Source organism: Nannobrachium achirus (genome assembly GCF_963921795.1).
Source record: "Nannobrachium achirus genome assembly, chromosome: 3".
Classification (NCBI taxonomy): domain Eukaryota; kingdom Metazoa; phylum Chordata; class Actinopteri; order Myctophiformes; family Myctophidae; genus Nannobrachium; species Nannobrachium achirus.
In genome coordinates this window covers 62,939,067-62,967,041 of record NC_137812.1, presented here as the reverse complement: position 1 = coordinate 62,967,041, position 27,975 = coordinate 62,939,067, and the positions used below count along the sequence as shown (strand labels likewise).

At 41.3% G+C, this 27,975-nt stretch overlaps 2 protein-coding genes and 1 pseudogene across 3 annotated transcripts; 1 reads left to right on the top strand and 2 right to left on the bottom strand.

Annotated features, from left to right (window-relative positions):
• The first annotated feature begins 8,004 nt into the window (after positions 1 to 8,004).
• Positions 8,005 to 23,891, top strand: psen2 (presenilin 2). The gene is made up of 11 exons (XM_080721677.1): positions 8,005 to 8,109; positions 8,844 to 9,013; positions 9,362 to 9,567; positions 12,954 to 13,095; positions 13,931 to 13,998; positions 16,253 to 16,473; positions 17,395 to 17,493; positions 17,630 to 17,698; positions 18,633 to 18,755; positions 20,712 to 20,827; positions 21,240 to 23,891. The coding sequence occupies exons 2-11, from the start codon at positions 8,879 to 8,881 to the stop codon at positions 21,393 to 21,395; spliced, it is 1,335 nt and encodes a 444-aa protein (XP_080577803.1). The 5' UTR covers positions 8,005 to 8,109; positions 8,844 to 8,878; the 3' UTR covers positions 21,396 to 23,891.
• Positions 23,892 to 24,553: 662 nt separating this feature from the next.
• LOC308282381 (protein dpy-30 homolog) lies at positions 24,554 to 25,799 on the bottom strand (the record flags this gene model as incomplete). The annotated part of the gene is made up of 3 exons (XM_080722726.1): positions 24,554 to 24,626; positions 24,783 to 24,925; positions 25,779 to 25,799. The coding sequence occupies 3 exons, from the start codon at positions 25,797 to 25,799 to the stop codon at positions 24,554 to 24,556; spliced, it is 237 nt and encodes a 78-aa protein (XP_080578852.1).
• Positions 25,800 to 26,668: 869 nt separating this feature from the next.
• Positions 26,669 to 27,633, bottom strand: LOC308282380 (eukaryotic translation initiation factor 2 subunit 2-like; annotated as a pseudogene). Its single transcript has one exon. The product of its transcript is annotated as a eukaryotic translation initiation factor 2 subunit 2-like (transcript).
• Between the last annotated feature and the right edge of the window lie 342 nt (positions 27,634 to 27,975).

Here is a 27,975-nt window from a genome sequence, read left to right as displayed (position 1 = left end):
CATGTAGATCTGCTAATTTCACAATTTCTCCATGTTCAGATACCCTCTATACACTTAAACTTTATGTTGGTTTGTTTACTGTTGAGTGAGAAAACAATGTTGCACATTAAGTTAATCATCTGGGGACCCCCCCCCCCCCAAAATAATTTGGTGACCCCCCTGGGGGTCCCTACCCACAGGTTGAGAACGACTGCATTACACAATGGGCTATATCAAATAAGTTACCATGTGATGTGTGTTTTCAATAAAGGCATGAGCTAATGTGGGTTTTTAGAATCTCCACCACGTACTCAAAAAAAAAAAAAAAGAAAAAAAAGAGAAAGGGCTTCCAGGTACCATTAAGTGTACAGCCGGCCACAGGGAAACCCCTAATGGTTCCTTGAAGTACCCCTTCAAAAAGAATTCATGAACTCTGACAGCACTCCCATGAGGTCTTGCGCTTATTATTGGCTCCCCGTTGCATCTCAAAAGAACATTTAATGAACCCCAGTTTTTTGGAGTGTGGAGTCTCCGCCTACCTCCTCAGGGCTAAGTTGAAGGGTGCGAGTGCCAAAAGGATGATCTCACCTCCAAATAACTGCTCCTCTGTTTGCTGCCCAAGTTCCTTTCTCTCTCCCTCACCCCCTCCTTCCCTCCCCACTCTCTGATGGCTGCCTGGCAGGCCTGGGTTCAATATTATTTACAAATTAATTCATAGTGTTCTAATCTGGTTGAATAACCAGATCTAGATGTTCACCACAACAGGACAATACATATTACCTGAGATACCAATGCAGTGGTTCAACTGGTTAAAGGTGTTGTGAGTGAACATTTGTATTAAAACAAAAATATTTCTGGGGGTTAGGACACTTTACACATTACAGTACCTACATTAAGTATATCGTCGTTGTCGGGTGAAAACCTTGTATGTCCAAAACGTTCCTTTTTCATTTATCATTTTTAAAAGGATTTAAACTCGCACCGCGAGGTGTTGTGAGCTTGTAGATCTGCTGTTTTCACTACTTTTGTGCGACGGCCTTGTATGATGAAGCAGGGCTTTACTTTGTGAAAAAACGTACACATTTGAAACTTGGAGATACGAGGTTTCTGCCCGACAACGACGGTATACTGTAGTAAGTAATGTAACTGGGCACTCGCTTCCAGTTCGATTCCCGGGCCCGCATGTCATTCCCCTTCTCTTTCTCCCAGTTTCCTGTCTCTCTGTCTCTCTCTCTCACTGACTACTATCAATAAAAGCAGAAAAAGGCCCATAATACCTTTAAAAGTATTTGAAGAGAGAGAGGGAGATAGAGAGAGAGAGAGAGAGAGAGAGAGAGAGAGAGAGAGAGAGAGAGAGAGAGACTCCAGCCCCATTACTCCATGTCTAAGTCTTTGTGGTCGTGCACACATGGTGCCGTAAGTGGAAAATAAACAAATAGATTTGTGACTATGTTCCCATAGTAAACATTTAGAGTGTTTGTTCAGTATTGGGGGGTCTCCCCATTTTTCCAGCTCTTTAGTAAACTCAAAATACAGTTCCAGGTGGGACACCAATTTCAATCAGGAGAGGGAACCTATTCTCAGCTTAGATTCGTATAGTGTTCCAATTGTGTCTACTTATGTTTTTGTTTCCAATTTCATATGTTTAGCCTTCATGAGGTGTCACAAGGGGGGGGGGGGGGGGGGGGCTGAGTTACTAGGGCCCAAGGTGGAGGGGCCCTAATTGTTTTATACTTTAGCTATTGAAAAATAGCAGATCTACAAGTTCACAGTGCCGAGTGCCGCGCTGCGAGCTTGTAGATCTGCTATTTTTGAAAAGAAATGAAAAAGTGTGCAAATCTTTGAATACATGTATTTTCTAAGCGAACATTTGTAACTCAAATGTAAGCACAAAATGTGAGTGAATCCTTGTACCCAAGGCCCAGAATTTGTCAAATGTTTGTTTTTACAGCACCTTTAATCTGCCCACCACAAAGACCTGGACATGGATTAATGGACTGAAGTCTGGCACATGGTCTGTGTTACAATCTTCTCTCTCTCTCTCTTTCTCCTCTAATAATTACATTAGTAGTAACTATAGAAAAAGGTGCTCCCCGGAGCACAGGTCTCCGCCAGGCGTACTCAGGGCCTGCAAACTTTGGAAGGCATTCATAGAACATTTGAACGCATAGATCTTGATCACATGACTTCAGAGATAATGTGTACAGATTTTGGTGAGTTTTGGACAAAAGATGTAAGGGTTTTGGCAATAAGTGCTGACAGGTCGCTTATCTCCCGATTAGGGAGTCTTACTGGTTGAAGAAAAAGCAAAATGATGGAAAATGTATTTGGCACAAAACCCTTTATGGGAACTTGCGTCATGATCACCAAATTGAATGGAATCTGAAAAAGCTGACCGATACATCTTGATCATGTGACCACAGATACAATGTTTACTTATTCGCACGAGTTTTGGAAATAATCTGTATGAGTAGTAGCAAGTGTTATTAGAAGAAAACGCAAAATGGCGGAAACGCGAAGGGCCCTGATATAGAGCCACCATTCGGTCGATTTAAAAAAATTGGGGCAGAGGTTTTCACTTGGCCTCCGAGGAGTATTTGTGCACAGTTTCATGCCGATCTGCCCAGCAGTGCCAGAGATCAGCTGCTCACAGACGGACACACGGACGGTGGGCGAAAACATAGTCTCGGCCACACCTTCGGCCCGCGGAGACAATAAAGCAGAAATGCTTAACCACTTTCATCATGGCAACACTATTTTGGGCATGTGGTATTGTCAAAATTGGTCAAAGATTCTCAAGTTCTTTTGACTATTTCCACTATTAGTAGTGGAAGTACATAGGGCTTAAGGTCCAACTTGATTTTAATTGATCACTTTCATAAAGCTTCTTGTCTAAACGTACACATTTGACACATTTAGCTGTTGCATAATACTATTGACTCACAATGAGATAAGAGAAATAAAGAAACATCAAATGAAGCCATGCAAATATTTGCAATTACCATTTCACCCAGCTTGTTTGTCTCCATGTCCCTGTTCAAAACTGACGACTAATTGCAGGGGCCAAGAAATCATGCCTCAATAACTGCTAAAGCATACTGAACACAGACTGTCTAATGTTTGAACCTGAAAATGTACCCTAGACATTTTGTTTAAAAGTCACATGGTTTGCACTTTTAACAGTGTAATAAGCAGGTTGTTCATACATGTTCATTTGAAACATGATTATTTCTGGGTTGTAGTTGATATGGGGATGTTGGTGTAACACACAGATGTGGTACCTTGCTATTTTCAATGCAAAAACCCTTCAATTATCTATCTGGAGTCTTTTCTGTGGAGAGATTCAGCCCTAATTAACTTAACGAGAGCCTTCTGGTGATGTACTGAACTGCCCAAAACAAAAGTAACTGGGCCTGAAGTTAATTTGAGAAAACGTTCAATTTGATTTCTTGGTCTACGAGGTGTATTGTTTAATATGCGTTATTGAATAGTCCAGGTATAGTCTGCTGATGTGAAATCTAATCTCTAGTTGATGCAATGATTAGAGCAGTTTGCCATTGTAGGGTTACAGTTTTTATGGTGGAACACAAGTTCTCAAGTGGTGTGTATACAGTATTTGGCACTGGAAACAGCTGATCATAGCCCAAATCTTTTAGAATGGATACAATCCAAGAGTCATAGCAACCCCAAATTGACTAAATTACATGTTTGTGAGGTAGAATAACATTTTGTACATACATATTTGTGAAAATGAGACTGTATATGCATGAGGCCACATCCTGTAATTTGCCTACCAATTTGAATTCTATTATTATCATTTATCTACTATAACTTATAATGTGATGATTTTGTATTTTGACAAATTACTGCCATTATATAGATTACCGTGCATATCATCTCATTAAACAATCTCCAAACAAATTCGGTTTAGGGATGAAATTTCATTTAATTTGCCATTTTACATTTTAAATTAAAACAGCCAATCAAATACATGTCTCAACAGAGACAATTCTATTTGAATGGACTACTGTTTATGTTACTTGGTTGACACACACAGCTATGATATGAAAGACACAATGACAATAGCCAATGAGAAGAAACAAAACTATTTGCAGGTACCTACCTTACAGTGTGAGTTGCTCCTCTTAACTAATTCTTCCTCTCCTGGTTCCAGCTGTGACAACGGATGGACGCTGTTTTCCTTGACTGTTGTTTTGTCCAGGAACCCAGCAGTATCTACGTCCCCGGACGCCGTGGGAACAGCTTCAGTGTTACTGCAGATGGCTATCTTCTTGATGGACCGAGAGGAAACGGTGGGGGACATGGAGTTTCTGTCCTCTGTCTCATCATCGTACAACACCTGACTATTGGCCTGCTCGTCCACATCATGGACATCAGTGACATCAGGACAACTAGTCTGCGTATGGCTCTGGCTGGCAGGAACAGGTTGTTGTTCGTCCAAGTTGGTCTGTTGTTCCGAGTTATTCGAGGAAGACTTTGGTAAACAGACGTCCACGTCCACAGTGTCACAACATTTGTGCTCAGTGGGGACAGAGAGTCTGGTCCCAATGGTAAACGGTTGAACCTTCCTAACAGCCCCGCCTGACATGGTTAGGCTTTCTCCTGGAGATTTGTCTTCAAGCCAACATCACAGGGGGGAATACAAGATGATAGCAGACCTGATGCAAATAGAAAGTACAGTTGAAAAAGAAAACTAAATTATATCAATAAGAGAATATAATTTGTCTTTAAATGTTGAAGTTTGAAAGCTAAAAAAGAAATCTCTTCACTGTTTGTCTTGTAAGAAATCCTGACTTGGCCTGCAAAAAGGAAACAAGTGTCCTTGCGCCTTCCGCTCCGCATGAGGGACAGCATCTGTCTTGTGCTCCCACCAGCTGCTTGTGCCGTGTCAAGGAAACTGATGGAAGGAGAGAAGAAGAGTAGAAAAAGAGGAGTGCCTCATGAGTAGACAAGCCACCGCCAAGCAGAAGTGTCTGGCAGAGTGCCTGAAAAGAAAGGGGGGAAAAAATGTGGAGAGAAAGTGAAAAGTGAAGGGGAGGGGGTCATTATAGAGGGATGAGGTCATTCTTTTCTTTCAAGGGGAGGGAGGCTCAGAGGCTGTAAAAAACACATCCTCTCCAAAAAACAAGCGGCTGCATACAGTCAATGGAGTTGCCTCAGCTTACATAGGCATGCTCAGTGTTTCTTATATCTACAGTAGGCCTACACAGTACATCTATCCCATATCTGCCCTTTTCTACTGAACAGATGTAATTCAGTATACAGGTAGTCATGCTCTGAACATGAACAGTAACATGAACTCTGTGTGTCTTCCCAAAGTTCCCATCTCTCTCTCTAGTCACTGTCCAAACATTTACCTTTGCAGCATGTGTAACACATTGCGTTTACTAAGGCATCTAGCCACAGTTGATTTGAACCAGGTGTGATCTCAGTAACAACAGTAGGCTACAGGCTTGTTTCAGGCTACTGTGATGGGCCCCATGTACTTATAATTGAGGCCCCGGCACTATCCTCTAGGCAGAGGCACTTTATGAGACAGTGGGCCCCTGGGCACAGACTTGTAAATGGTAAATGGTGCATTTATCCGAAACGCTTTACAACGTTCATTAGATTCACCCAATCACACACACATTTACACACAGACAGCGGAGGAAAGCATGCATCAAGAAGGCATCAACCTGCTCATCAGGATTCAGTGTCTAGCAGCACAAGGACACCTTAACTCAGGGGGAGACGGGGTCACAGGGATCAAACCGGGAACCTTCCGCTCTACCTCCTCCTGAGCCACTTTTCAGTGTGACATTTGAGGTTTTGTTATTATTAATATTTATGACTAGTAAGCCCTTTGACAAGAAAGAGTTAATAACAGCTATTTGGGGCCTGGGCCTGGTAAGCCACCCCAACTCGATAGGGCCCTTGACTAACAGGGACCCTCAAATAATATGAGCAAGTTCATGTATTTGTTTTAGGTATGTTTAGTAAATAATGGTGTCACAGTGTTATCATGTGCTATCCTATGATCAAACCTTTGGGGTTCAGCTTTGTAGAGTGCACATAATATACAAACTTGGTTTAGTATGTGCACTCTACAAAGCTGAACCCCTTTGCAGGGAGCACAGGCCAGTTGGAGAAGAGTGTGGAGGATGGACAGTAAAATCCTTGTATTATTCATTTCAAATTGAAAGTCTAAAAATGTGGGTCAATTTCTACACTCAAGAAGTAGCAAAAAGGGCAACAGTTAATCTATAGACATGAGACCCAACTGTGTTAACTTTGTATCACAAAGAAATCTCTATATTTCAATGCCTCCCTCAGATCTCTCTCTCCCACTCACTCTCAGTCTCACACACACACACACACACACACGCACGCACGCACACGCACGCACACGCGCGCGCGCACACACACACACACACACACACACACACACACACACACACACACACTATATATATAGGCCTATACAAGGAAGGGTAAAGGAACAAATACATAGCTCCACCTTGTGGGCATATAACTCCAATACACTCGAAGTTCACGGAATTTCTATAACTAGCTCTTACCCGTTCAAAGATATGAGCTCCAAAATGATGTGCAGTGTGTGGGTTATGGGATGTGCACTGTGCACACAGTATATGAGGGATGGAAAGTAACTTTAACTGGTGCTTGCATGATGTAAGAAACCCGTTTCGTTTAATGGCTACAGAGATACTGTCGTCCCCCCCCCCCCCCCCCCCCCCCCCCCCCAGCCCCGCCCCACCCCCAGCACCGCCGCCTGCACACACACCCGCCTGCCTGCACACACACACACACACACACACAGAGCTGGTTAAACATTTTGCCTCAAGCTAGATGCAGAATAGATGTGCCTCATGCTAGATGCAGAATAGATAGTAGATACACCATAAAAATGCTAATATACAGCATACGATTTGTGAAAGTGACAAACGGGCTTCACAGTTATGTCAGGTGTGTTCATATGCTTATGGTGATGCGATTTATGCTAATATACAGCATACGATTTGTGAAAGTGACAAACGGGCTTCACAGTTATGTCAGGTGTGTTCATATGCTTATGGTGATGCGATTTCAGATCAATTGCTCCAGCCGCTGAGGAGAAACGCTGTTTCAGACACTCACTCAGACACTCACTCAGACATTCGCAAAATTATAGTATAGATAGATGTGTAAACAAACAATACCATACACTTGCAAGGGTTTGACTTTGACACACCATCATATCATCAGCGAATGAATTACAAGTGTACCCGTAAATGAATGGCACCGTGTGGTGGATGAGCCAAATAAACTGATTTAACTAGATATTTTCTACCCGTAGCAGGCATGCTTGCCCACCTGCCCCTAGCAGGTAAATAAAACCTTCGGGCAGGTGAAGTTTGCTTTCAGGTTGCCCGACCGGTCAAGTGCTCATTTCAGAGTGGACACAATAACCGTCTATAAGCACAACATAAGATATCTGTCTAAACACCTAAACGTGGCCAGCGTGCTCTGTCTTCTGGTCTGTGGAATGTAAAACAAGAGCACTGATTACCTATAATGTGCTGTTTTTACTGTTGCTACACTTAAAAATATAAAATAACAAGTGTGAAACCATAGACATATTCAATCATAGCTATGTAGGTAGGCCTACTTGGTTTTGGACGGAGGTATTGTCTGATTTATTTTATTTTATTACACAGCCCCAGAAAATTAAGAAATAAGTGTTAAATTGATTGGTAATTAAAATCTTAACTATCATTTTATAATGAGCAAGTGGGTATGACCTTTTGGGCAACTAGAACATGAACTGTACTTGCCCGACGGGCAAGTTCCTCTGAGACCTGTCAACCCCTCCCTGCGTAGTAATGAACACGCGCACGCACTGTCACATCGTGCACACAGTCATGAGCATAGTTTTCTCTGGTCACGAGGTCCCAAGTGACGTCATTGTTAGTGATCACGTGGTCTATTCTGGGGATCAGCTGACAGATGCAGCCGTCCCACTCCCTTCCCTTCCTTGTTGATCCACTGGTTCTACTTGGCTGCCGTCAGTGGAGAAACACCAATTATGTGTTAATATTTTTCATGAGGAAATAAGTGGAAATCGTGAAGGTAATTACTATGTTTTGGACAACATAATTGGGTTTAGTACGTGGCAACACGAAACGATTACAGTACATGACGTAGCAGGGCAGGGGAGCAGTCGGCTTTCAGATTCACTTTGCCATTTGTGATTGTGTTGTTGCTAGCCTGATTCATCACTCTGCTCTGATCACCTTATATGCTTCTTATAACACATAGGATGGCTAACAACTGGGAAGTTTACGAAAGTGTAGGAAGTCATTTATTTGGATTGATTGATTGAATACTTTATTAGAAGTTTGCATAGGAAAAGGTACAGTACAGTACAGTTCACTGATACAAAGGCAACTAAAATGATAAAGAAGAAAGCTCAATGCATGGCTTTAAATTGGGGTCCCATTTGTACTCAATTCATACAACATTAAATGACAGACAAATACAACACAGTACTAAGGACAGTCAGGAAACATAAATACAAGAAAATTGGTATAGTAAAAAGGTCAGGGGGAGCTGGGGGAGGTTGGATAGGCTTTGTATTTTTTACCAGTTCCGGGTTGCAGCCACCTTAAGTGACTTTTCAGAGCGGTTTTAAAGGAGAAGGTTTTAAAGGAGAAGGTTTTAAAGGGATTTATACTAATTATTCAGGTCCATGTTATGTGCTATAATGAAGTGTGGCCAGTGGCCACCTGTTCTGTACCGTCATGAAACTGTACCTTTTCCCATGCAAACTTCTAATAAAGTCTTCAATCAATCAATCAATTCAGGTTTTTGCCTTGGTGTGGTTGTGAATATTACACCCATGAATACATCAGACAGCGACGAGGACTCTTACAATGAGAGGACTGCTTTGGTCCCATCCGAGAATCCGGTTGTACCGCCTTACCAGCCAGACACGGACCAGCCCATGCCCCCCACGGATATGGAGCCCAAAAGGGTAAGTGTTGTTGTGACTAGTTGCATTGGTACAGTATATAAGTGGTTAATGCAAAATGTTTAATACCGCAATGCATTGATATACATTTATATATTTTTAAAGCATTAAATATATATATATATATATATATATTTTAAAGCATATTACCTTTGAACACCCAAGTATTTTTAAAGTCAAGTAGTACTCCATTATTTAAACTCAAGTACAAATTTGACTGAGCAACCTTCACGTGTAGTTGAGTAATATTTGGACAGGAGTACCGCTGCTTTGACTCAAGTAGTGGGGTTGAGTACTTTGTCCACGACGGAGTTGAACCCTGTGTCTGCCCCCTGCCCACGTTCAATGCAGAGTCGTCCAGACGGGAGGGGAGGGCCAGCTGGGGAGGACCGCAGCACTGTGGAGCGCGAGCCAGAGGTAGACGAGGAGGAACTGACCCTGAAATACGGAGCCAAGCACGTCATCATGCTGTTCATTCCCGTCACTCTCTGCATGGTGGTGGTGGTCGCCACCATCAAGTCTGTCAGCTTCTACACAGAGAAGAACGGACAGCAGCTGTAAGTGTGTGTGTGTGTTGCATGCACATATGTTTTTTTTAAGCATCCGTTTGGCTTATTAGAACAGTTGTTCTCAACCTGTTCAGGCCGCGACCCCCAAAATAATCATATTTTAACTAGGGACCCCCCCCCACCCTGACGAGCACTAAGAGTTGAGGCATTACATTTTGTATAACACAGTTCTAAGTGCCTCGCAACGCGAGGCGTTGTGAGCATGTAGATCGGCTATTTTCACAATTTCTGCCTCTAATATTTGACAATTTGTCAAATGTTTAATTTGTCATTTTAGAGGTATTAAAAAGTTCTTAAATTGTCATTTTAGAAATGTGCACAAACCCTCTATACACTTAAACTTCATGTTGGTCTGTTTACTGTTGAGTGAGGAAAACAATGTTTCACATTAAGTTAATCATCTTGGGACCCCCCCCAAAATAATTTGAGCACCCCCATGGGGGTCCCGACCCACAGGTTGAGAACCACTGTATTAGAACACACTTGAGAGATGGGAGAGACAGGAGGAGAGTGTCCAGAGAGTGTGAAGAAGACCGCAGACCGAAACACTGTTTCGTTGCTGTTTATGAAGCTTTGAGTATCTCGGTTTGCGAGAAAAGGTAGAGAATATTGTACTTCTTATTGTAAAGCCTAGCTCACTGATGGGCCAACAGGATGCCCCTTTGTTATGCTTTTTAACAAGGTTCCTGCCTAGGTTTGCAAAGTGCAATGTGCGTGGAAAACACAAATGTAAACCTTTCCAGGTCTTTTAAAAGTTTGGAAGTTTCTTGAAATTGGATAACAAAAGCTGAAGTTGGTACTTGAAATATGAACCTTACTGACAGCATGAGAACCATTGTTCTTTTTGGGGGTCAGGACTAGGGAAAATATCACGTGCATCTTATTTCCTTAGATAACTTTGTAAAAGGACTCCTCCTTAATAATAGTGTTATATTACGGAAAGACACAGAGGTCTCCTATTCCATTTGTTTGAGAGAACTTGTTATAATAACTTATAGGTCACAGGTTTTATCACCACTATACAGCCATGATGTCCATCAGTAGCCATGTGCTGTTTGGTGGTTGAACCAGACCCCAGATTTCTCATTAATTTCAAATCATCCAATCCAATCAATCAACTTTTTTTACAACAAGGTTTCATATTTTAGATTGTAATTACAGAAAAGAAAGGATGAGTGTTTAAATGTTTTTATTTACTGCTTTCTATCTATTTTAACGATATTGATTTCAATGGGTGGGAGTATGCGACGGCATATAAGAAATCGACGGCTTATTGTGCCTAAAAAGACATATTTAGCCACTCGTACGCATGCCCCCACCCATTGAAATCAAAATCCCTAAAATCGCTAAAACGATAGAAAGCAGTAAATGAAAACATTTTTAACACTCATCTTTTCTTTTCTCAAATTACAATTACAATTACAAGTTGTCCTTTAAGCCATTATCATTTATGATAAGCAGCAAGCTATATGCGTCAATACGTTTTATATTAGGACACATTTATGTGACTGTAACGACAAAAAGGGAAGCGAGAAGAGGCATCACATCCTCTTTATCCTCTGATCATTTTCAGAGCTGCCGTGCTCCAGACTGTATGACGGATGCATTTGAAAATTGTGGAAGGCAACAGTCTGGCTTGTGAGATTTCTGTTCTAACCTGGCATCATCAATATGATGCATTCAATTTGACATCAGAGATCCAAAAGGAAACCATGGGATTATGAGACCCAACCTGGTGATTCTTGTTTGCTCATTGTCCTCTGCATTGCTATAATAATTGAGCAGAACTGATAAGCCGTGCAGTAGCTTTTTGTATCCACTTATTATATCGTCACTGTCGGGAAGAAACCTTGTATCTCCAAGTTTCACATTTTTAAATTGTTTCGCAAAGTAAAGCCCTGCAAGGTCGTCGCACAAAAGTAGTGAAAACAGCTGATCTACAAGCACACAACGCCTCGCACCGCGAGGCGTTGTGTGCTTGTAGATCGGCTGTTTTCACTAGTTTAAATCATTTTTAAAATGATAAATGCAAAACAAACGGTTTTTGACATGCAAGGTTTCCACCCGACAACGAAGATATACCGACATGATAGCTCCAATGACAGGCAAACACACAATTAGGTCTGTCACGATGATGATATTTTACATGACGATTAATTGTCACTCATATAACTGCGATTAACAATTTAATTGTGTTTTTGTCGTTGGCAATGGCATTTCTGTTTGGCTTTTAGGATTTGAAGTTGCACATGGCAGATATGACACATAACCTAAATATGCAAATAAATGACTGACATTTGACACTGTTATACTAAAAAAAAACATTGATGGTGGAAATAGCCGATCTACAAGCTCACAACGCTTGGCGATGCGACGCGTTGTGAGCTTGTAGATCTGCTATTTCCACAGTTTTTGAAAATGATTGAAAATATGTGAACATTTTTCAACATGGAAACGATTATGATGATTACAGTATTGTCAAATAATTGTGATTATGTCAAATAATTGCGTTTAGACGATTAGGTAATAATTATGACAGGCCTACACACAATGTTATGGGTAAAAGGGAGAGTTACATATTTTCCTTTGTATCAACTAGTCCTACCCGTTCAAAGATATGTGCTTCAAATTATTTGTAGAGTGTAGGTGATGGGGTGGTACAATAGGCTATATGAGGGATTAGTGGTGCTTGCATGTGGAAATGTAGGAATAACAGAAGAAATGTTGGAGAACCCAGCAAAATGTAAAAAGAATCAATTTGTAATATAATAAAAACAATATAACATGAAAATGTGTTGAAAGTGCACACACACACACACACACACACACACACACACACACACACACACACACACACACACACACACACACACACACACACATTCCTCTCAGCAGACAGAGCATTCTTGAGTCAACAAAGGTCTTGTAAATCCAAAACAGTTTTCTGAAAAACCTTATGCTATATATCAGTGGTTCCAACTGTGTCATGTCGAGGACCCCCAAAAAGATGTGTTTGGCGCAGACCCCATTTCAATCATATTTTTTCTTCTGGGGACCCCTGGCCCAGAAGCAAAGATTTTGGTTATACATTTTGCCTCATGCTAGATGCAGAATAGATACGCCTCATGCTAGATGCAGAATAGATACACCATAAAAATGCTAATATACAGAATACGATTTGTGAAAGTGACAAACGGGCTTTGCAGTTCTTATGCTAATGGTGATACGGATTCAGATCAATTGGTCCAGCCACCGAGGAGAAACGTTGTGACAGATACTCAGACATTCAGACAGACAGACATTTGGATAATTATATGTTTGATAACTATTGTCAAGATGGATGCTGATGAGGTTGTGTTTGGTTGTACCTGCAGGATCTATACCCCCTTCACGGAGGACACGCCATCCGTGGGCCTGCGTCTCCTCAACTCTCTCCTGAACACCATCATCATGATCAGTGTCATTGTGGTCATGACCATCTTCCTGGTGGTCTTGTACAAGTACCGCTGTTACAAGGTTAGAAGGATGAAACTGATCTTTTTACTGTTATATTAGGTCTGGGACTCTGGTTAACTGTGTGTTTGGGGGAATGAGGGGTTGAAAATAAGTTGATATTTTAATCTCACAAGGTTTTTGTTGTTGTTGCTAATGAACAGAATTTTATTCTGTACTGGCCTCTGTGTTCACATAAAGATAGAGCCACTTTGTCATGTCTCTCAAAACATGCTAGACACAGAACTCCTGGGGCTTGCATTATGCAATGATTTCAATGTAGACTTATATCACTGATAAGTCTGTGTATTGTATGATAGCCAAAGCTCAAATATATATAAAAAAAAACGTTCACAATCTATTTTATGGATTAAGAAATATATTGGAATTGGTCTTTTTGAGATTGCTGCATAGACATACCTACAATTTGTGGGGGTGGGCAATATAATCGCCGCTGCCTCTAGATGTCGCTGTACAATAGTAACATAATTCCCCTTCCCATGGTTCAGTGAGTGAGGTCTCTCGAAAAAATGGCTGCGAACCATGAAAACAACAACATTAGAGGAGCGCCTTCAGCTTTTAAAGCTGATATATTGCAATAGTATCGCAATAGTATCGTATCGCAAAGATTCGCAATATATCGTGATACTATTGCATTGTGACCCAAGTATCGTGATACGTATTGCATTGCGAGATTCTTGCCAATATCCACCCCTAACAATTTGTATGGTAACTGAGCATACTTATGCACATGCTTATAGGAACAACAGGAACTCATAGAAACGGAAAACATTAGACTATGAATACCTTTCTTCATTTTTAATTTTAATGTATCATTTTGTGTGTGACTTTGTCTTAGTTCATCCACGGGTGGCTGATACTCTCCTCTCTTATGCTGCTCTTCTGGTTCAGTTACATGTATCTGGGGTAAGTAATCTCATGTGAAACAGCTTACTGTATGTATGCTATGCTGATACAGAGTGACGCAGTCCACAGATCTTAGCATTCAACACATGATTTGACATGACATGTATGTCAAATGGATCAATGGGGGTTCAGTTGTCTGGTCTCTATTTCATAATGTATGAGTGATGGGAAACTAGTCGGAATATTGGCGCATGGGTAAAGAACCATGTCCATGGGGAAATCTTGCTATTTCTACGCCCCATTATTTCGACTGCGGGTGTCGGCAGGTTAGCTACTCATTAGCGTCAGGGTTATTGAGGGTTAGGGTTTGGGTTAGGTTTAGGTTTAGGCATAGAAGCGTCGGCAGGTTAGCTTTTCACCAGCGTCGGCAGGTTAGCATTTCACCAGGTTTCACCCGCGTCTAAATATTGGGACGTAGAACAAATGTTATGTCAAAATATCTGTCCACCACCGCATAGTCTAGACCAGTGTTTCTCAACCACTGTGCCTGTGCCCCTTGAAACTGCTTGAAAGCCAGTATTGTATATATCATTTTAAAAAGGATTTAAACTAATGAAAACAGCCGATCTACAAGCACACAACGCCTCGCGGTGCGAGGTGTTGTGTGCTTGTAGATCTGCTGTTTTCACTACTGTTGTGCGACAGCCTTGTATGACGAAGCAGGGCTTTACTTTGCGAAGAAACGTACACATTTGAAACTTGGAGATACAAGGTTTCTTCCCGACAGTGACGATATTTACACCCACCGTATTATGTTCGTGTGCCCATGGATTCTTGGGACATGAAAAGTGTGCCCATGCAGAAAAAATCACACCCGTGTGAAGTGGAGCTGTGTGTGTGTGTGTGTGTGTGTGTGTGTGTGTGTGTGTGGATCATGTGTGTGTGTGTGTGTGTGTGGATCATGTGTACCGATTTTTGTGACATTTGAAGAAAATATGTAGGAAAAGGAGCAAAAAGTGTGTTTTGGAGAAAATTCAAGATGGCGGAAAATCTATCATGGCGCAAATGGGCGTGGCCTATATGGGGAGATGCGTCATGACCCAAGGAATCCAGGGAAAAAATATTTTTAATTTTCCGACCTACGGTTCAAGAGTTACGGGCCAAAACGTAAAGTGGGGTGTTATGGCGCCACCATGCGGCCAAATGACACAATTATTTTTTATTTAATCCTTGAAACCATTATGAACCTCCTCTCCAAGTCTTGAAACTCTAGCCCCTATGGTTTGCGAGAGACAAATAATTGAATGTGAGTTTTTGCGATTCCCATTATAAGTCAATGGGGAAAATTAATTCACTAATAAATTAATATCAATTAAACTATTGAACCTTTCTCTTAGCAAGTTACTAGCCCACGATTCCCGAGTAAGCCGGTCGATTTGACATATGGCGCGAGTGTGTGGTGGCAAAACTGTGGGACTAGTAGCGTGCCGAAGTTTAGGAAGTTCAGGCTACATACACACAGACACACACACAGACACACAGACACACAGACCCACACAGCCACGTATAGGGAGCCTGTGCTTCACACAGCTCCAAAAAGGTTGAGAAACACTGGTCTAGACTCAAGGGCTAGGCCCTATACCAGTATATGAACTCAAAACAACTGGCATGTGTTTGGGGCAGGGAAGCCGGGTGTCGAGGGTGATCTCTGTTGCTTGTACAGACTGGGGTGTTGAGTGCGAGGAGTAGGATGGAGGTGTTACATCCTCCTGGTGGGGGCTCCTCACTGGCAGGTGCGCCAGTAGTAGGGTACAAAAGCAATGGCAACACAGATGCGTGGGAAGGACTAATTACACGCCTCGCGATGCGAGGCGTTGTGTGCTTGTAGATCGGCTGTTTTCACTAGTTTTGTGCGACAGTCTTGTATGCTGAAGCAGGGCTTTGCTTTACCAAAAGATGTACACATTTGAAACTTGGGCTTTACTTTACCAGAAGATGTACACTTTTGAAACTTGGAGATATGAAGTTTCTGCCCGACAGTGACGATATTCTAGTGATTATGTTGCAAGGAAAACGTTAAGATAACAGCCATTTTGGTTAGAACTGACTGAAAATGACTTTGTACTTCAAGTTTAAAATGATACTAAATATAAATTCCAAATATTATCAAATTATCTCGCGGCACCATTGGACTGCCGTCGCGGCACCCCAGGGTGCCCCGTCACCCACTTTGAAAACCCCTGGTCTAGTGTGTGTGTGTGTGTGTGTGGACATTGGTGTGTGTATTTTAACTTTCTCTGACTTACCTGCTCAGGGAGGTGTTTAAGACGTACAACGTAGCCATGGACTACCCCACAGTGGCCGTCATCGTCTGGAACTTTGGGGCAGTGGGGATGATCTGCATTCACTGGAAAGGACCTCTGCAGCTCCAACAGGCCTACCTGATTGTCATCAGTGCACTCATGGCCCTCGTCTTTGTCAAGTACCTGCCTGAGTGGTCTGCCTGGGTCATACTAGGGGCCATCTCCATCTATGGTGAATGAATAAAGAGTAATTGTGTTTATCAACCACTGCATAATTGTGCTGATTAGGATGTTGCGATTCTTGTTCAGTACAGTTACACTAACAGATGCTGGTATGCACAGTATGAGCATGACGTTAACCCATTTAGGCCTCACATCGCGGCACCGAGTGCCGCGCTGCGAGCTTGAAGATCTGCTATTTTTGAAAAAGTCGTGAAAATGTGTGCAAATCTTTGACTATATGTATTTTCAAAGCGAACGTTTGTAACTCAAATTTTGCTTCTGGGTGGTCCCTGGAACTAAATATTTTGAGATGGGGGTCCGTGGCCAAATAAATATCATTTTGGGGGTCCTTCACATGAAAAGGTTTGAGAACCACTGACATAGTAGTCTCTCAAGAACAGACTAACTGAGCTCCAGTTGAGTGAAAAAGAACCTTTTCTTTGACGATGGCTGGCCAGATTGCTGACATAGAAACATAGGTTTTTCAAAAAACCTTAGAAGGATTCAAAAGACACTTATAGAATCTATAGAATTCTAATTTTCACGATTTTTCAAAAATAGCAGATCTACAAGCTCATGAGCTGTGAGCTTTTATATCTGCTATTTTTCAATAGTTAAAGCATTCAATAATTTTAGGCCTAATTAATATACCATATCAGTAAATAGAATCCCTAGTCATGGCAGAGTTTGTGCCAAGCTCATGCAATTTGAACTACACAGGGTAACCCACAACTAATGCCACACACGATTCAGAATAATCTTTATTGTCCCCCATCACAGGTTGTAAACAGTGGGTGGAATTTGTTTTTGTCCAAGCTCCGTTCAATTTGACAGTAGTAGTTAGCCTGAACATGGCGAACATGGGTGGAGCTGTTTGGCCTTTTTTGTGTTTAAGAGCTTCAAACTTAAAGTCATGTTCTTTTGTTAACAGATTTAGTTGCAGTCCTGTGTCCCAAAGGCCCTCTGAGGATGCTGGTGGAAACGGCCCAAGAACGCAATGAACCCATTTTCCCTGCCCTCATATACTCATGTAGGTATACAATTTAGTTTATGTTCTTATCCAGAGTGAATTACAGTTATCTTAACAAGGAATTTTTATTTCATCTGAACTATTTATGTTATTGCTCAAGTCAGCTGACCTACATAATTATGTCTTACATTTCCAGCCGCCATGATATGGATGGTAGGAATGGCTAACCCTGCAGAAAACAGAGGGGCTGGTAATGGTGAAACAGGTATGTTCTGTGTAGTTTCTCCCAAACAAACTTTAACCAAATGAAGTGTTAAGTATGCCCAGAAGGCAAGAAAGATAAAAGGGAATAGAATAAATACAAGAAATATAATATTTAAAAAGGCTCCCTAAATGAAAGCATTGCTAGAAATTATCTTAAGCTTTCTTAAAAAGTCCATTGATTAAAGGCCCTTCCACACATATTTTGCACACTGCTGCGTATTAATATCCTATTTGTTTTGCAGAAGGGAACCAAATTGAGTCATAAATCAGTGAACTGAGTGATGATAATGTTGTGGTCACAAAACGGAAAAATACAAAGTAAATATTGGTCCATCCACTCCAGAGATTGCATAAAGAGCGAGGAGAGTTTCACGTGCGACCAGTTTAGTAATACTGGAGCCACAATTTCCATGACTCAGTTGATCCTGACCAGCAGCTGGCTCTGTGGACACATGCACACTCCAAGAGTTTGATTGGCATTCCAGATTGTGCCATTGCATCAGAAAAGAATATATATACATTTGGTAATCTGCAGATGGGCTGTTCAGGGTTCAGCCTGAAAAAACTGCAACATACAGACAAGATGATGAATTCGGAAAAGAAACCCACGGGAATTGGAGACTGATATGAAATCTTGAATGACTATTTTGGAGGCGGTGTGTAAATGTAATATACAATATACCATGTGAGGTCCTATGAAAGCACATGTGTGCCCCGTTTTCTCTGTCTTTTCATGCACAAACAAACTGTGGGTATGAGATTTTGAGATGAGTTCAAAGTTACCGTAGTCTATCAGAACGCCACTCAGATCTCGAGTGGCGATGGAAATGATCTAACACGAGTGCCCAAAAATAGTCAGGTGGGGCTTTGACTTGCATAGCAAGTAATTCTTTCAGGTAAGTCTAGTTTGAACTGCTGCTGTTTTTGTGTCTCAGACGAGGAGGCCCGTCAGAGTGATGGCAGTGATGTAGAGACAGACAGGACAACAGAGCCAGAGCGCAGAGTGCCCTCAGGAATGGCCAGGTCCTATTCAACAGAGGAAGAGATGGAAGAGGACAGTAAGTGATCATTTAATTGAAAAATTGTTTAAAAAACACTTGAGTCATCAATGTGTTTTTGTGTCTTAAGGTAAAATATTTATGTTTTAACTTATTTCATATATAGTAGGGTCTCAACCTGAGGTTCTGTGACCATCCTCTGGGAAGGATGGTTTGATGATTGATTTGACCTCTATGGACACTTTATAAAAGATTTAGCCCCCAGGTCCCTCGCAGAAATGCCAGCAAAATGTTTGACAGCTAGGGTAATTTTCAGTCTCATTCACTTACTATACACTACACTATAAAGGCAAAAATGACTCCCAAAATATCTGCTTTAAGTGGGATGTGAGGGGTCAAAATAGGGGTGTTTAATTATTCTGAATCCATTGGAAGCATTTGTTTTGCATGAAAACATTTCTTGGGCCCCAAAAGCCCAAGGAATGGACCCCAAAAGACTGTGAAAATTGATGACTCATCACTAAACCATAGATTTGTTGGCCGTTCTTAGTCCAAGGAATGTTTTTCATGCAAAACAAATGCTTCCAATGGATTCAGAATAATTAAACACCCCTATTTTTACCCCTCACATCCCACTTAAAGCAGATTTTTTGGGAGTCATTTTTGCCTTTATTCACGATATTCCTGGCCATTCTATGGAGGCTGCCATTTTCCTTTTACAGAGGGCGCTGGAGCATTTTTAAACATCTTTTCACTTCCTCCCAAGTCGAAGAACAAGAGATCCCAAGGAAGTGACAGGGAATTGTCTGTTGCCAGATATTGCCAGAGACAAGCGGCCAGGTCTATGAATAATAAGCCCAATAGAATTAACTAGGTTCAGTTTTACTACTTTACATTTACATTTGAACATAGCAGATCAGCAAGCTCAGAATGTGTCACATTGTGACACATTGTGAGCTTGTATATTTGCTATTTAAAAAATATAGAGGAAAGAAAAAACGAAAATAATTTGAATATTTTTGAAACATTTTAACAACACAAATCTGTGTGGCGGTCCCTGGCACCACATATTTTCAGATGGGGGTCTGCGACTGTGGACAAATCTGTTAATCTGGGGTCCTTGATATGAAAAGATTTGGGAACCACTGGTTTAAAAAATATTAGAAAGTAAGCCCAATAAACAACGACACCAATTGCTTATTATAAGCAGACATGGCAACACCGGTTCATTCAGAGCCAAGAGCCCAGAGCGCCTCTACTGACACTTTAATGCAAGGACACAGGAAACCAAATGATGTTTTTTATTTTCTTTCAGGATATGAACAGGAAGCCGGGGGCGGGGCCAGGAATATCGTGAATAGTGTAGTGCAGTGGTTCTCAACCTGTGGGTCGGGACCCCCAGGGGGGTCCCCAAATCATTCTTGGGGGTCCCCAGATGATTAAGTGGAACTTTGTTTTCTCTCTCAACAGTAAAAAAAAATCAACATAAAGTAAAGAGGGTATCTAAACATTTCTAAAGTGACAATTTAAGGATACCTCTAAAATGACTTATTAAACACTGGCCAAATGGTCAAATATGAGAGGAAGAAATTGTGAAAATAGCTGATCTACATGCTCACACGCCTCGCAACGCGAGGCGTTGTGAGCATGTAGATCTGCTATTTTCACAGTAGAACTGTTATACAAAATGTAATGCCTCAACTCTTCTCGTCAGGTTGTGGGGGTCCCTAGTTAAAATATGATTATTTTGGGGGTCGCGGCCTGAAAAGGTTGAGAACCACTGGTGTAGTGTATTGTAAGTGAATGAGACTGAAAATTACCCTAGCTGTCAAACATTTTGCTGGCATTTCTGCAAGGGACCTGGGGGCTAAATCTTTTATAAAGTGTCCATAGAGGTCAAATCAATCATCAAACCATCCTTCCCAGAGGATGGTCACAGAACCTGAGGTTGAGACCCTACTAATACTCAGAGGGACATCTAAAGGATCGACTGGACTTGTGTTTTGTCTCATTTAGGAGGGATAAAGTTAGGTCTAGGGGACTTCATCTTCTACAGCGTACTGGTAGGGAAGGCTGCTGCCACTGGTGGAGACTGGAACACCTTGCTTGCCTGCTTTGTGGCTATTCTCATAGTAAGTAAACTGTTTCTAACTGGTACTATTAATGCAAAGGAAACTAGCTTCCCATACAAAAAAAACATTGTTGTTCCCATGCAGTACATGGCCAGCAGTTCCACTTGTATTAAAATAGGCAATAATGGAAAGTAAGACTTTCACTCTTTTTCTAACTCTTTGGTGTCTGTATTTCACTTACAACACTTACAAACTGAGAAACTTAAGATATCAACTAAGTTTTTATACATATATTTTAATATTGTTTTAAGTGAATCCATTTAAATACATGTTATACTTTAAAACATGGTGCTAGCAAACAATGCATTTTATTTAATGTTCTGCCTATTGACTAAGGCAGAATATTCAGAACATTCCTACCCAAGTAAGTTTCCATCATATAATGTTTCTCTACCCTCTGTGTGTCATGCAGGGATTGTGCCTCACCCTTCTGCTCCTGGCCATTTTTAAGAAGGCTCTACCGGCACTTCCCATCTCTATCACTTTTGGCTTGGTATTCTACTTCTCAACAGACTACCTCGTCAGACCCTTCATGGAAAACCTTGCTGCTCACCAGTACTATATCTAAGCTTCAACCCAACTCCTGCTCCCCCTCTCTAGGGATTTGAATGGTCAGCGTTACTGAACTCTGTCCCATGTCGTCACGTTACGTTATTCAGGAATGTTTTTTCTTTCTTTTTTTTTTTTTTTAACTAAAGCTTTGCATGGAAGCTGGGCAAGGGATTCAGACCCTAGTGTTAAGCCATTACGCATTATTGCGTATTATTATTTTATGCTTTAACTATTTAAACATTTTTGAGAAATCGTGAAAAGTTGAATTTTGACACGATTCTGTCCGGTGTCTTTTGAATCCTTCTAAGTTTTTTTTGATAAACCTATGTTTCTATGTCAGTGGTTCTCAAACCTTTTCATGTGAAGGACCCCCCAAATGATATGTATTTGGCCACGGACCCCCATCTCAAAATATTTAGTTCCAGGGACCACCCAGAAGCAAAATTTGAGTTACAAACGTTAGCTTTAAAAATACATACATTCAAAGATTTTCACGACTTTTTTTCAAAAATAGCAGATCTACAAGCTCGCCGCTGTGAGCTTGTATATCTGCTATTTTTCAATAGTTAAAGCATTCAACAATTCTAGGCCTAAATGGGTTTTAACAAGCACAAATATGTTGAAGCCCACAATGCAGTGGTGTGGCCAATCAGCCACTCACATAGCCCATTCCTAAATTGGCATCGTATGGCCATGCCATAAGGGGTGGGGGGAGTTGGGAAGTGGGCAGAGAGGATCAGGGATTGTTAGTTTCATGTGGCCTTCTATGTGGGAGTTATGGCTACCAGCCTGATTTCAAGTGATGCGGGTATTCTTTTTCCAAAAATTAGACATTCGTCACTTCATAGCCGTTGGACAGAAAGTGTCTCTACAATACCTTTTCTCACGGTCTCACCACCTACAGCAGGGTTCCCCAATAGGCTGCCCGCGGGGGGCTACTGTCTGGCCCCCACCAACCCCAGTAATAATGGTGGTATAAGAGCAGCAACAACACTAGTATATCGTCATTGTCGGGTGGAAAACCCGTATCTCAAAATGTGTAGGTTCTTTTGCAAAGTAAAGCTCTGCTTGATCAAACAAGGCCGTCGCACAAAAGTAGTGAAAGCAGCCGATCTACAAGCACACAACGCCGATCTACAAGCACACGGCGTTGTGTGCTTGTAGATGGGCTGTTTTCACTAGTTTAAATCATTTTTTAAATGATAAATGCAAAACAAATGGTTTTGGACATAAAGATTTCCACCCGACAACAACGATATCTGAACTGTCGCTGGAGTAGTGGGAACGCCACCGCCGTCTCCTGCAATGTTGTGGCCCTCGGCTTGGTACCCTAGACATAATTTGGCCCTTGGGGAACCCTGGCCTACAGTTTATTTGAAATTCTACCATATTAATGAATTATATGGCTACATGAATGACTATGTAACTTTTATATTACATTTTTTTAAGCCACAAAAGCGATGATATATTTACCTAAACCTGGCTCTTATTGTCCATGCGATTAACCAAACTAGAGTTTGAGTTAGATGGTGGATGCATTACCAAAATTCATTATATATTTTGTCTGTCTCCCTTAAATCTCTACCTACACTACCACAGGTCTTTTTTTCCTATTACCCATAAGAGGCTAGTCAACTTGTTTTACATGAACATAATATATACTCTGGTCACCCCCCTTCCCCTCAACATAGAACCCGATAATTAATCATTGATATATTGGTTATCAATGTTAATTCAGTCAATTTAATTTGTGCAAGTGATAACACTGGAAATATTGTATACAGAACTTGGAAACGGTGGTGTGCCAATATTTTCTCTATAGTTTAGATTTAACCATTCATTATTCACTTCGGTTTTAACAAATTGTCTTGTAAAATACATAAAAAGTAGGAATTAAATTCCAAAAAGGTAGCACATCCAAAAATGTAAATCAGTGGATGACAAAGTACTCACATTTCCACTTTTTTTTATTGGCACACACCAATAAAGTGGAAATGTGAGTACTTCGTCCTCCACTGATTTACATTTTTGGATGTGCTACCTTTTTGGAATTTAATTACTACTTTTTATGTATATTTTGTCTTGTAAAATACTCTGAATTTTGGAACTTTTCTGCAGTCAGCAGTTTTCTGCACCTTTGATATTCAGTTGCCATTTACCACATGATGTAACATTCTAGAGAGGTAGACACACTAACACTGACTGCTCTTTGGTTGGGGGACTTTTACTTGCTATAGGAGTACTGTACTGTATTTAGTCTTTATATTGAAGATGTATATTTTATAGACTGTAATTAAGGTGTAACATTTGATTTTGTAACTAAATAATGAAAATGAAGTGATTGTTCCCAAATGGTCATTTTTGTTAATTCAAATTACTGTTTTCATTGTGACGTGCAATAAAGTGGTACACAATATACAAAGGGCCTAGAGCTAGACACAATGTAAACCTGTACTACACAAAAGCTTCAAAATGCTGACCTGTGATGAGAATTAAAAACTTGTCATTTCTATTTTTGAGAACATTAAATTGTCTATTTAGAAGCAAAGTGAATGTGAAACTGCAAAATGCTAATACCTCACCTTAAAGGAATAGTTCACCCCCAAAATGTTTTTTTTCCCTTAGTGATTAGTCACACCATGGAGACTGCAAAATGCAAATACCTCACCTTAAAGGAGTAGTTCACCCCCAAAATGTTTTTTTTCCCTTAGTGATTAGTCACACCATGGAGACTTCAATAATATTTTTTTTTTGTATTTGTCGCATTCCTAAGACAAAAATGTATTGTAGTAAATGTACCCCCATTGATTCTGGATGGGGACCCAAATGCATGGGCCTGGATGGGGACCCAAATGCATGGGCCTGGATGGGGACCCAAATGCATTTGTGTGAGAAACAAATGGGGTAAATTTACTTGACCCTTAATTTAACCCCCTCTTTGTTGTCTTAGGAATGCGACAAAAACATTATTGAACTCATGTCTCCAGTAATCAACAGAAAAACATTGGGGGTGAACTACTCCTTTAAATGACAAATAATGGTCACAGAACATGACTGACAATCATAGTCACATCTTTCTTCTGTTAAAAAAAGAACTACTGGATAATTAGTAAACACATGAAGCAACTACTTTTCAAACACATGGCCTCTAAGGGTCTCTCCAGTGTCCAGGGTCTAATTTCGGTCTTCAAACTGTGACTTGTTCTTGAGAAGATAAGCTGCTAAATATTCAATTGGATTCGGTGGTCTGGAAGAGAAGAAATCAGAAGGAGAGAATAAGAACTTACTTCAAATCATAAGCTTTTAGTCAAGCACAAATGAAAAGGGATTTGAGATGACTGCATACTAGTAGATCCTAATATGAATTTCTAATGATAAAATCAGTGATCCCATTGAAGCCTACCTGTCCTTGGCCAGCACTGATAAGCCTTGAAGCAGAATGGGCACGACGGTCTGATCCAGGTAGGCCCTGGTGGGGAGGGACTGCAGGTCCACTTTCTGCTTGGAGATCTTCTCTGTGTTGGCTTTCTCGTTCTCCACTATTCTCTACAACAAGCATACAGTACATTATTTATGACTACATTAGATCAGTGGTTTTCAACCAGTTGTCCGAGAACCACCAGTGGTCCTTGAGGGGTTCCATGTGGTCCCCAACTAAATGATGTGGAGTTTGTAACCAAAAGGACCCTTATACTGTATATCTTTAACTCTTGAGAGTGTAAAACCCTTTCGGGTGATTTTGGTTTCATTTTACGCTCTCAAGAGTTAAATTATTGCTTCAATAAGTCTACACCAGAGGTCTTCAACAGGGGGTCCGGGACCCCTAGGGGGTCCTCAGAGTTACTACAGGGGGTCCTCCAAATCTTTGTGTGATAGAAACTTTTTTTTCTCCTTTTTTATATTAACCACTTGAACCCTAGCGCCCATATTCTGAGAACTTTAGCCAAAAATAGCAGATCTAAAGTAAAGCTTGTAAATCGGCTATTTTCGGCAAAGAGCTTTGGTGTATTGGTGAAAAAGAGCAGACTAAGTACAGAGTTACTTCGGTAAAAAAATGTTTTTTGTATTGACGGTTCAAGAGATTAAATATCTGAAAACACAAATTGATATGAATCCAAAATACACTGATGATTGTGCTGTCAAACAATGAAACTATATGGAAACTAAAGGTGAAAAGGTTGTGGGGGTCCCTGGTCCTTGTCCTGAAAACGTTGAAGACCCCTGGTCTACACAATTAGAGAATGTAGAAGAATTGTTATTTTTTATCAACATTTGCCTGTAGTGTTCTCTCCTATGGTACCACATCAATACAGCATGGAAGTCTTGAGAGGTTAAATCTCACGGTGGACCGTGTAAAAGAAATGGTCTTACAATAATAACATAGCAGCATCAAGGAAACCATAAAGAAGGGCTTGACCATGGAGCAGCTATGTGCCGACACCCGGCTGTGGGACTTCCATGAAAAGCTGATCTCCAGAGTGGACGTGGCTCTGCGGGGAATAGGGATGCTGAGGACAAAGTGACGAAGATGATGCAGCTGCAAGGGTACTTACTGTACAGGGTACATGTTTTCAAACTGGGGGCTATGAACTGCCGGTGGGGGGGAACTTTTTGTCTGTTTAATTACTTTCATGATTTGTATTAGTGTGACTACTGTATTTTGTCCAACTTTATTCCATCCATCTTTGTAAAAAAAAAAAAAAAAACTTTTCCCAAATATGGAGATGACTGACATCATAGACCACATGATGAGACTGACACAGTATATGTCCATAAATGGGCATTCCAAGATATGATAACATTAGGGATCACCATATATAGCACAGCGCGGTAACATGATGTCTCTGTGCATAAAAGGGACTGACAAAGAGATCTCCATATATGACCATTAATATATTAGTGAATTAATTTTGCTGAATGGTGAAAATTCAAATGGTTAATTTGCGAGTATGACTCGCATCACAGCAACCACACTTGCCGTTTCCAATTGCATCTTTTCAACAGAATTATCTAGACAAGAGGAAGAGAATGTCACAACTGGCTCATGCAGGCCATGACAAAATATTGGGGAGGTGAGGTTCAAACCTACTTTTTTGGCTCACATTTCGGTAGATGAACGGAGGTGACAGTTTTGTTACTACACATTCTTCATTTTTGTTATTCTTTATTCACATAAAATAACATATATCACATAAAACATCACAACATAAACATACAATATCCAAACAAACAACAACTGACACTTGTCAGTCTAAATCTACATTCAAAGGAACATAGGTAAAAGCATGTTTAGTTTTCTTTGGCGCGGATCTGTGCCCTCTTGCCCGTGAGGGCCTGGAATCCGGTCCTGATGCTAGAGACGCGCCAGCGGGAGTGACACGTCTCACACTGCAGGAAGTAGAGACGCGTGTCCTTTTGGAGGATGGTCTTGGGGGAGCGGCAGGCGTGACACATCACATACTCCTTGATGTATCCCTTCAGAATCTCCTCTATCTGGACGGCTTTAAATCTGCCTTTGATCAAAAGCTGGTTGTTTCCGTCTATGGAGCCGCTCGTGCCCAACTCGGCCAAGAGGAAGGCCAGGTCAGGAGGTGCTCTGGCTGACGATGAAACTGACGGCAGATGTCTGTGAAGTTCACTAAGGAGGTCTTCTTGGTGCCCACGCGGACCAGTTGAGGAGGCTTCCACCGAAACCTCTTCATCTCTCCGGGCACCATGGACGGGTTCTTCTCCCTCATGTTGCTGTAGAGTCGGTCGAGCAACTCCTCGTACGTGTAGTCTCTCTCTGAGTCTGGGGCCAAGGCCAGCCCTTTGGAGCCTCTCTCCAGACGTACCAGAGGCTTGTCGCCCTTCAGAGCGCCGTCGCTCTCCTGCGTCTCTCCATCATCAAAGTGGACCTTTTTTGACCTCTTCTTCTTCTTGGCCGGAAACATGAGATCGGCGCCGTCCTCCTCCATAGCCTCCATAGTCTGCTCGTCTTCAGTGATCTTCAGGTCTTTTATTCCCTCCTCGAGTTGGCGGTCAAACACCTTTGGTTTCTTCTTTTTTTTCATCTGGTTGAACATGTTCAGCTCGTCCAGATCCAGCTCTGTGTCTTCTCCCACCCCCTCCCGTTCCACCTCCTTGGATGCCTCCATCTTTTCCATGGACTCCTCTCCTCCGGTCGTCCCCTTGTCTCCTTCCTCCTCGTCCAACGTGAGAGGCTTCTTCTCCATGTCGTTGAAGGGCTTCTCCATTTTGTTGTTGTTGGTCATAATAGGATTGAAAACCTTCCCGTCTTCTGGCAATGTTTACGTTCAAAAAACTGTATTATTGTCCAATTTATTTTATCCATGAACTTTGAAGTCACAATGAGTAGAATTGTTCTATGTACTTTATCCATGTGAATCATAATGAGTAGAATTTGTAGAATGAGTAGAATGTGTGCGTGTGGCTGTGATCTCCTTTTATAGGGCCAAATTCTGCCACATCACCACGTTTTGATTTGTTTATGATGATGACCATATATGGTGTGGTGACACACAGCTTAGCAACCGTTGCTAAGAACGCGCGATGAACGTACACAAACGACACGTGGTGGATCCTAGTGACATCAC

What these genes read in the sequence shown, in the direction of transcription:
- psen2 (XM_080721677.1), top strand. Translation starts at nt 8,879, where the DNA reads ATGAATACATCAGACAGCGACGAGGACTCTTACAATGAGAGGACTGCT. An exon ending in GAGAAGAACGGACAGCAGCT is followed by an intron (nt 9,568 to 12,953) that starts GTAAGTGTGTGT and finishes TTGTACCTGCAG; the next exon opens with GATCTATACCCCCTTCACGG. An exon ending in GGCTGGTAATGGTGAAACAG is followed by an intron (nt 17,699 to 18,632) that starts GTATGTTCTGTG and finishes TTTGTGTCTCAG; the next exon opens with ACGAGGAGGCCCGTCAGAGT.